This window comes from Adelges cooleyi, unplaced genomic scaffold (assembly GCF_023614345.1).
Source record: "Adelges cooleyi isolate 19-005CV unplaced genomic scaffold, UGA_ACOO_1.1 ACOO_flye_CR_arks_rails_tigmint_CR_PRNA_651, whole genome shotgun sequence".
Classification (NCBI taxonomy): domain Eukaryota; kingdom Metazoa; phylum Arthropoda; class Insecta; order Hemiptera; family Adelgidae; genus Adelges; species Adelges cooleyi.
In genome coordinates, this window is record NW_026096352.1 from 3,853,268 (window position 1) to 3,864,227 (window position 10,960).

At 29.1% G+C, this 10,960-nt stretch overlaps 1 protein-coding gene across 1 annotated transcript; it reads left to right on the forward strand.

Annotated features, from left to right (window-relative positions):
• The first annotated feature begins 911 nt into the window (after positions 1-911).
• On the forward strand, positions 912-9,612 carry LOC126844424 (ATP-dependent 6-phosphofructokinase-like). Its single transcript, XM_050582612.1, has 16 exons — positions 912-1,020; positions 1,094-1,245; positions 1,335-1,524; positions 1,587-1,797; positions 2,053-2,161; positions 2,929-3,117; positions 3,176-3,366; positions 4,971-5,040; positions 5,100-5,243; positions 5,311-5,472; positions 6,222-6,374; positions 8,658-8,757; positions 8,813-8,942; positions 9,014-9,111; positions 9,187-9,394; positions 9,477-9,612. Exons 1-16 carry the CDS (start codon positions 954-956, stop codon positions 9,574-9,576), a joined length of 2,274 nt encoding a protein of 757 aa, XP_050438569.1. The 5' UTR covers positions 912-953; the 3' UTR covers positions 9,577-9,612.
• Positions 9,613-10,960: the final 1,348 nt, after the last annotated feature.

The following is a 10,960-nucleotide window of genomic DNA, read 5'->3' on the forward strand; positions in this document are numbered from 1 at the left end:
TTAAAGGATTTTTAAAAGAATATTTTTGAGACATTTTTTTGTATTAAAATTCAAAATATATATTTTGTCTTTAATGATATAAAATTATAGATTTAAAAGAATATTAAGGATACAATACTGCTGGTTTAACAATGATGCTTTTTTTGTGGTTAAATTATACTCGTATATCTTGGTTTTTTACGGATACGTAGCTTAAGAATATAATTTTATACGATAACATATTTTAAGATCAAAAAAATGTATTATAAGGATATTTATTTTAACGATAGTTGATATACTCTTTTAGGATAATTAAATATTTAAAAAATAAATTATGTGTTCTGTCTATACAAAGTATACTTTAAAATTTGTTCTCCTTCGTAAATAAAACCATAGAAGTTTTTAAAATATTCATTTGTACTTATAATAATTCCATACTAAATATTTATAAAAAAAATTGTATAGTCCGCGTGAAGATAGCTGGATAAATGTACGTACGGTTATAACGAGCACCCAGTGCCGAAAAGCCCATACCACCAGATTAGAGGTAATAACTGGTTATGATTACACAATAGTAGTATATTCCATGAAAATTACAATTAAAAAAAATCCCACTACTATATCCGTTCGAAAAAGCACACAAATATAACCTTTCGTATGTCTTAAGTAATACCTAAAAAACTGAATGAAATTTCTTACAAAATAACATTTGAAATAATAAAATAAAAATGACTGGTCAAAATTTATTTTTTAATAAACAAAAGCTGTAGTTAATGATTTTAAACAAATACCACACAAACTTCAGTTAAAAATTCTACCTAAATTTCATTCAAGATTTAATTAAAAGTTTAAGTTTAATCATGTCGTAAGTATGATTCGTTCATACAACTTACATTAGTATGTGTTAAATCAACTTTATTGGAGTACTTGATTTGATTTACAGGTCGTTGAATAAGTTAAAAGACATTTTTAAAATGTATCCTCGAAAGAATTACATTGACAAAGCATTAGCCGTTTTGACTAGTGGGGGTGATTCACAAGGTACAGCATTGCTGACAATAAATTAAATATAATTTATCACAGCGGCGATTCTTTTTTAATGTATAACTTGTAGGAATGAACGCCGCCGTCAGAGCTGTTGTAAGAGTATGTTTACAGTTCGGAATTAATGTTTATCTTGTGAAAGAAGGATATTCTGGACTAATCAAAGGCGAAGAGCTAATACAAAAAGCTACGTGGTATGACGTGTCATTCATACTTGGACAGGTACGGTATGAAAAAATATTTCAGGGATTGATAAATTAACATAACACATTTGATATTGCCGTGACTTATGTTACTCGGTGTAATCACAGGGTGGAACTTCGATCGGCACTAAAAGATGCATGGAATTCAAAACAAAAGAAGGAAGACTAAAGGCGGTGAAAAACATGATAACTCTGGGTATCTCCAATTTGGTAGTAATCGGAGGCGACGGTTCTTTAACAGGTGCTCATATTTTTCGACAGGAATGGCCAAATATTATCAAGGAACTACGCGAAAAAAGTACCTACAGTACCATATTATATTATTGCGCAATCATTTGTTTGTTATCGAAATGCCTTTAGATGAAATCAGCCAAGAGTCATCAGTGAAATATAGCCATTTGAATTTAGTCGGTATAGTAGGATCCATCGATAACGATTTTTCCGGCACCGATATGACCATCGGTGCTGATACAGCTCTGCACCGGATCCTCGAAGCCGTGGACGCCATTACATCCACCGCTTCGTCCCACAAAAGGACTTTCATTATGGAAGTTATGGGCCGAACTTGTGGGTAAAGCTCACAGATTAATAAATGTGACTATTATAATATTTTATGCTGATTCAGATATTAGTTTAATAGAAACCTATTAATGTCTAACCGTTCATTAAACCTTTTATGGACGATTGCGTAACCCGGCATATATGTGTATACTATATTCTCTAGTCATTAAATATAAGTCAGTACTATATTCTCTCATTCTCTCATCATTTTAGAAATCCATATCTACTAGAACTAAATCTGTTCGGAAACGTGTTTATATTTTAGATATTTGGCTATTAAAAGCGCACTAATGTGTGAAGCTGACTACTTGTTCATCAGAGAATGGCCACAAACTATGGATTGGCCAGAAAGACTTTGTAATTCCGTAAACGAGGTAAGTAAAAGTTTGAAATTCATTTGTCTTCTAAGTACGGAATGGCATACATTCCGTACTTAGAAGCATCGCAGTAATTTTATTTTATAAATAATTCAAAAATTGGTAAAAGTACCCTAATTTAAAAAAACAATTGAGACATAAAACATAATACGCACTTTTAAAATTTAGTTATCAAATACAACATTAAAACACATTTTTCCCTAACAACCGGAGATGCTAACTTAGTATTTTCCGGTTAAGTGTTATGTAGGTTGATTGTTTGATTGAAAATCAAATGATAATAACAGTATCGGAAAAAATGTTTTTAGTGTAATTTTTTATAATTTTAAGCCACTTTATATCATGAATTCAACAAAAGGAAATCAATTAAACAGACTTTTTATACAAATTGGATAAATCCTAGTTAGGCAATTTCCTTATATATTGAAATTGTAAGCGTTAAAATTGATTAGCGTTTAAGAATTATCTTTTAACAATAATTGGATTAACTGTAGTTCGCACCCCTTAATCAAAAATATATACTCAGTAAGTAAGTTATTTTAGTTGATCGTTTATCAAACCAGATTCTACAAACAAAGCTGCATAAACTATTTATCATTTCTTTACTACTCTTCAATAAATGGCATTTAGGTATTTTTTGTTTTATCACATAACATGACATAACAATAGTTTTCGATACTTCTGAAAAAACTTTCTTTTCGAGTTATAAAAGTTTTAAACTAGGTGTGTGATATAAAGAGTAAATTTGGTTTCATTGTCTATAGGCAAGGAATTTGGGTAAAAGACTGAACATAATTATAGTTTCCGAAGGAGCAATTGATGAAAAGGGTAATGCTATAACTTCGGAAGACGTTAAGACGGTTTTAGTAGATCGACTACAACAGGATGCCAAAGTGACCGTTTTGGGACACGTGCAAAGAGGAGGAAATCCTTCGGCATTTGATCGAGTTTTGGTATAATTTCTATTTAGTTAGATACATTTAAGTACGTTTCAATGTTTTAATTATTAAGGCTACGCGAATGGGCGCACATGCTGTATTTTACATATTGGAAGCCACAAATACTTCAGAATCAGTAGTTGTGTGTCTTAGATCTAATAAAATTGTCAAGCTATCATTAATGGAATGCGTTGAGAATACGTTAGAAGTAGGCAAGGCAATTGAACGAAAGGATTTTAAAACTGCTTTAGAGCTCCGTGGTCGGTAAGAAAATAGGAATAATATTAAATTTATCCTAGACCTTAGTTTATTGTGGTACCCTTAATATTTTGCACAATTATCGTAAATTACATTAAATTACATTTTTCGTTATATATTTATATCGACATTCTTATTCGAATTTTCCATATTTTAATGTTTTCAACGTTATTTTTACATGCTATTCTTTAACTCGCTAACAAGTACGTACGTACGTTTGTACTGGTATTTTTCCAATCTTGCAAAATTAATTTAACCCACTTCCCGATGTCGTAGAGGGCTGAAACTTGGCACAGATACTCATCTTGGGCGACAATACAATATCCTGTAATCATATTGGGACTCGGACATCTAGGTCGCCCTACACAGGGTCATATGTGGGGGTCATTTCACTATAATTTCATGTTTTTTCAAATCTCCTAAAATGAATTTAGCCCACTTCCTGATATCGTAGAAGGCTGAAATTTTACCCAGACACTCATTTTGGATGACAATTGACAACACAATATCCTTTAATAATAATGAGACCCGAACATACAGGTCACAAATGGGAGGTAGGTACAAACTACAAAATGTGGGTCATTTCACTAAAATTTCATGTTTTTTTTTAAATCGTCCAAAATGAATTTAGTGAATTGATCAATTATTAAGTATCTACAATAGGACTAAAAATTAAAAAATTAAATAAATAAATTAAAAAAAACTTTTTAAAAACAAATTTTTTAAAAAATTGTAAAAAAGTTAACTAAAAATTAAAAAAACATTTTACTACAAGAACAATTTACCAATCAATTATATGACATTTTATTTAAAATATCAATTACTTTGAAAACAACCGAAAATTAACTACAGTTTTATATAATGTTAAACATATTCAATTTTTGACTAAAAAGAAAAGCGTGGGCCCTGTTCAACAAAGTCCAAATTCATTATGAAATGTTTATATCACACACAAATATTGAACCAAATTTAAATTACAAAAGAACTTACAATATAAAAGGAGGTCCCACGCTTTTCCTTTTAGACAAAAATTAAAAATGTTTAACTTTATTTAAAATTGTAGTTAATTTTGGGTTGTTTTCAAAGTAATTGACATTTTAAATAAAATGTGCTATAATGTGCAATAAAATGATTGGTAAATTGTTCACTTCGTATACTTAATATTTTAGCTTTGAACTAAAACTGAAAAGTATATTACATTTTACAATAATTTTAGAACTAGACCGATTTCTTCGAGTAATTCCTTATCGACCACAAAACGTATGTGATTGGTCTTTATACTTATGAGGATAAATGTAAAAAAATGTCTCTCCTTCACCCTTATTATCAGCCAAAACAAAAAAAATTGATGTTGTTTCATGTATTACCATTGAGTTGAGAAAAATGGTCGGATCGAGTCGAAATTGTTTTCGAATATTTATTAGGAGGTCTTTATCCAATAATATTATTAAACCTAAATTTTGTTAATTTCTAGGACTGTTTTAGGACATAAGAGCTGAAAATGAATCAGAAGCTTTTTTTATCTTCATCAATAGATTATAGATAATATTATACTTTATTTACTCTAATTAATAGTTTACATAATTAATTTAATGATGTTATGCACTTAGAGGATTCAAACAAAATCTCGATACGTACAAAAATATAATAGGAATATCTTTCTGTCAAGAAAATGCCAATGTATGTAAAATTGTTAGGCACACTTATGCTAAACTCTAACAGTTACGATATTTTTACAGGGAAAAATCACTCTCATATTGAACGTAGGAGGTTCTAGTAACGGAATTAACGCATTGACCTATTCCATAGTCCGCAACACAATAGCGTCTGGTAATCGAGTATTTGGATCCAAATTTGGTATCGAAGGATTTATCGAAGGAGAGGTAACTGATAATATTATACAAGTATGTATAACAAACATATATTTTTAAACAATGCGAAAAATAATAGGTTGTTGAGTTATTTTGGGCCAGTGTAATTGGATGGTTAGACCGCGGAGGTGTTAAATTGGGAATAACTAGAATAATACCAGACGACCGTATGTTGGAAATAATGGCGGAGAAAATGGCACTCTTCAAAATAGGTTCATGTATTCTTGCTGGAGGACATGAAGTGATTATATTTCCATAATAATTTAATCTTATTTTAATCCTATAGCCTTCATATATTTTATATAGACTATAATTCAGTAAATCATACTTTTTATAATTGATAAATGTAAATAATTTGTTTATATTATATTAATTATTAATTAAACATCTCATGATAGCAGCATTGCCATCATAATAAGTTAAAACAAAATTAGGCAAATATTATAAATACTCTAAAAAAAACTTAAGCATTACTTATGATTTTATATACTCAAGAAATACAATGATGAAATATTTAAATAAACCCGTTACCAGAAAAATAATACTCTGTAGTGTTTTAATAACACTTTACGTATTTCGGCAGCAATGTTACCATCATCAGTGCATACAACAGACTGAGACCGATTACGGGCAAACACCTATCTACCTATCCTACCTAAGGATATATATCATATATATCCTTATACATCGTTGTATATACCTACACAACCTATACAACGTATAGCTATACAACGTAGCCATACCGGAAATTATCATCATGAACAAGTGTTTTTATGAATTTATAAAAAAGATTTTGTAATGGACTCAAGTCCCAGTTTTAACAAATTGTTCCTATTTACAACATAGCTACATCACGCCCAACACGATATAGAGTATTATTTTTGTGGTTAAGGGCTTATTTAAATATTTTATTTCTTTCTGTAAATACTAATTATTTCTACTTGAATATAGACATCATAATATTATTTTATATTTTTTGTCAATCTGCAGGCTCTACATACAGCAATAGCAATGTATGAAAACCGATCGAAGTATGACGCATTTTGTATACCAATTGTAGTCATACCAGTTACTTATAGTAATAATTTACCTGGGACTGATTTTTCGTTAGGAGCAGACACAGCTCTAAATCAAGTTATTAAGGTATACGTATAATATTATAAACATGTTTCAGATTACAATAGTTTTACTAGCCAGCTTTACAATGAAACATCTATACGCATCATTATGTTTGATTTTAAATTATACAGTAAAGCCAGCATATTGTTAAAAACTGCAAGAGTTGACGTGCATTCGAGGGGATAAATATAGGTGTGCTGACAAGGGCGGATCTTGGATATTTTGATAGGAGGGGCACATATAAATTGTATAATTTGAATTATAATTAATAATACATGCCATCTTTTTTAAACAATATTGGTAATATATTTAATATAATGTTGATTACATAATATCACACACCAAAATAATAATTTATACCTAGGTAAGTTATTATACATGTGGTCATTAATAAGAAAAAATATGTTTATAGATTCTCATACTTTATAGTCTATTATAGATCGAATTGAAGTCTTCGTTTATGTTTTTTTTAGCAAACATGTCTAGTACTTCTTCTGGTTTTACTTGAATATATTTATTTATAAGTAACATTGCTAAGCCGTTAAGTCTTTCCTGGCCCATTGTCGATGGTAGGTAAGTTTTAATCCTTTTAAAAGAACTGAATGACTTTTTAGCACTTGCTGTTGTGATACGTATGACACTAAGAATTGTTAAAAGGAATTTGATGTTAGGGAACATCTATTTAAAAGCTTCCGTTGAAGAATCAACATTTTCTGACTTATTTTCCAAAATTCTTTCTATAAATTTAACTCTCCGCATAGTGCTTCAATGCTACGAGGTAAATCTGCTTCATATGTCTGAGCCGCATTCAGTATTTTATCGTCTGGAGTTTCATAGGCAAAAAAATATTTAGGAATGAATAATTTCAAATTAGAAATATCTGAATCATTATTTTCATGAAAATGTGAATTTAATTCTGATATAAGATAATCCAAAAAAGGTAAAAAATAGTTAACGTGGTAGAATTCAGATAAGTCAGTTGATTGCGGCTGAGCGTTTGCACGATTACATTGTGTTTTTGTTACTCTTGGAATCCTTATATCATCGTCCATTTTTACTGCAATTATTCTTGTTTACCTAGAAGTTATGACTTATGAAATATTCTAAATTTAGCCCTTTTAAATTCACCTTAACTGTTTAAATAATTTTAATAAAATCAAGATGTTATTAAAACATCATCTCAGCTTCGCATCAAAGCTAAAATAAATTATTAAAATTCATAAAATTATTTTTAATGTAAATAGGATTGTTATATGCATTACGCCACCACCGATATTTTCTTAGGTCAGGTAATTGTATATTAAAATGCTCTGTAAAGGAATAATACTTTATGTTCACGAAGTAATTTTCATAACCAACAAACCATAGCGTGCATAAAATAATGTATAACATAATATAAAATATGTATTCATATAAAAATTTTAATAAGAAATAAAAATATATAAACATAAGTTAATAATATTCAATAATATATAGTATACAATATTATTTCTTAGTGAGAAAAGTGATGATTTTTATTGATTCACTTGGTTGTACAATACATTTAATATGATAATGTTTTTTAGGCTAAGGATCACCCGAAAACTAGTTAATATTTTTTGCGTCACGCTAAATCCTTTATTTGTTTGATCTTTCAGTCTAAAATTGTATTTATCACTGTTCTTAAATTATACTGTTCTTTCTAAAAGTCGTAAACACGTTTTCTCAATCACAGTAATATAATATCTACACTGCAATTTGCCACCAACGTCAACGTGTCTTATTAATAGTTTAATAAGGCGTACTTAAAAATATTTATGTACTGACAAAAATAGGGACTACAAAATGTTTGTAAATAGTTGACTAAGTACAGAGTATTTTCGACTAAAAATTTAGCGAAGTCAACTTAAAATTTGTTTACCAACTTCAGTTAGAGTCAAGTAAAGTTCGGTAGAGTCAACTGTAAAATTGTTGGTTGTCATATATTCAACCTTTTTTTCTTGTGTGAAACGCACACACGTGTTAAATTAAACTTATTTAGGGGTGTAAAAAATATTATTTTTAGATAATTTGGAATCTTCTGCAACATACTTATATAATTATACAACATTTTTTGATCTCGAAGAAAGACATTTTGTTTCCCACCATAAGTAATCATAAGTATTCATTAATTATTGCTAGACATGTTATGTAGAAAACATAAAGTGACTTTTAGCCATGATGATAACTGCTGAGTTTGATAATATAAAAGCACTTATTAATTAGGTACTACTCATTAATTGTATTCGAGATAACTTACAAGTACCTTATTTTGTATTTCTTTTGCAGTTATGCGACATAATCAGACAATCTGCAGAAGGGCATAGACCTCGAGTATTTGTTGTTGAGGTACTGGGAGGTAACTGTGGCTACTTAACTACCATGGCAGGTAATTTTTGTTAAATATTAATCATTAAAAAAATAGAATACGATTTTTTTCGTAGCACTATCATGTGGAGCCGACGCATCATATATCAAGGAAGAAAAATTCAACCTATTAGACATATTACACTGTATTAAAATTTTAGCGGAAAAGTTTTCTACCAAAAAAATAACTAGAGGACTAGTACTCAGGTGCAAAAAAAACAAAAGTGCTTATCAATTTTACCTATTTTAAAAAAAAGCTATTATTATGGTGCTAATAGAAGTCAATTAGCAAACGAAAACTACACGACAGACCTAATCAGTAGAGTGTTGAGTGAAGAAGGAAAGGATTGGTTTACTACTAGGGCAATAACTCTAGGTTAATATATTTTAATTTATAGTCAGTAAATAATAATTCAGTAATAATTATTATTGTTTTTAACTGATATTTAAGGGAATATTGCAACCGGCGGAGTGCCTAGTCCATTTGATCGATCGTTTGCTTTAAAGTTAGGCCAAATGGCCTGTGAGTGGATAAGAAATTTACAAAGTCAATGTTCAGGGAAAGTTATGTCACCCGGTTCAGCAGTGATGATTGGCCTAAAAAAGAGCAGTTATAAGTTTACCTTACTCGATGACATAAAAAATGATTTTCCAACAAGGTAAATAAGTGTAAAATAATTTCTATTTATATATATATAATCACTTATAAATAAAATACGTTTTTATTTGTTTTTATTTTAGTAGGCCGGACGAAACAGCAGATTTATGGTGGTTAAAACTAAGAGCGCTAGGGAAAATGTTTGAAGATCCAAATTACTGGAAACAATTTACTGACGCTTAAAATAAAATAAAAAAATGTTATTTAATAGTTATTTAGGGTGTCAAAAATAATTATATTTCATATGTAAGTATATAAAGAGTAATACAATTAGTCTAATAGAGCTAGAATTTAGTAACGAATCCAAGAGAAGAGTATGAATGAAATGATGATGGATTTCCTCTGAATTTGATTTCCAGATTCACGACTGAATTTGACAATTTTTTAACTACAACATATTTTATTATGTTGTAGTTCCCTAAATTAAAAAATAAGAGTTTTTTTTGTATTTGTGTAACTATACTTAATTCCTTGATTGTTAAACCTAGCTAAAATCGCTCCCGGAATTCACAGCTTATGTAATCACAATCGGTTCAAAATCTATTATAGTGGAAAATGGTAACAAACGAGCATACACGTTGAGGTTTAAAAATAATACACATTATGATTTTTTTGTTTTATAAGAATGTTGTTAATTACGATAGAGATGGGTAATGGGAAATAACCGAAAAATGTACTATAGACAGACGACCAACCCTAATCGTATCATCCTTAATACTCAAACATTTTTTCGATCACATTTAAGCTTTAATAGACCTTTGTTATTCTACCATCTACAGTTTCGCATTAAAGCGTTTATGTGTAAGTGATTTTTTATGCAAAATACAACTTATTTATTCCGTAATTTTACCACTGACTACCAAACAGTTATGAGTAGAGCTCGGGTGTTATAATGTTTATGACTATGCATATTTTTTTAGCACAATCAGAATAATATTTAAGTATGACATAAATTCGATTCACAAAGTCTAGATTTCAAATCTGCAAACTTATTTTGCATATTTTTAACTTTTTGAGCATATACTAACTATATCTAGATTTAGTAGCACATTTGTAATTATATAATATTAAAATTCTTATATTTTAATTATATTATTTTTTTATTAATATATATATATAATATATTTATTATTATATCATTTTCCGTCCAATAGATGAAAATTGACATCTGCTTCAAGTACTTTTTGAAGTAAAAAAAAACAAATGCCTTTCCTAATTTAAGCATAATTTTGAAAATATTGTTGACTATTCCACTAACATCAGCTGGAGCGGAGAGAACTTTTTCAAAACTGAAATTCATAAAACCTATTTACGCAGTACTGTGTCCCAACAACGGCTCACATGTCTGGCTACAATTTGTATCGAAAAAGAACTCTCAGAACAACTGTACTATGAAGAAATAATAAATGAATTTGCTTCCAAAAAAGTTAGAAAAAAAATATATTAACTCTTCGATCTCCTGACCCATTGTAATTTTTACAACGTAATCAATAAAGCAGTCATTTTAATTTGTTGATTCACAATTTTTAAATAAATAAGTTCCGGCTTGTTTTTTTCTTTTTGAGAC

Bases quoted from the DNA above. Each gene is read 5' to 3' on its own strand.
- LOC126844424 (XM_050582612.1), top strand. From the start codon at position 954: ATGTATCCTCGAAAGAATTACATTGACAAAGCATTAGCCGTTTTGACT. The intron at 1,021-1,093 runs GTACAGCATTGC...TATAACTTGTAG, and splicing joins TAGTGGGGGTGATTCACAAG to GAATGAACGCCGCCGTCAGA. The intron at 5,244-5,310 runs GTAACTGATAAT...GAAAAATAATAG, and splicing joins AAGGATTTATCGAAGGAGAG to GTTGTTGAGTTATTTTGGGC.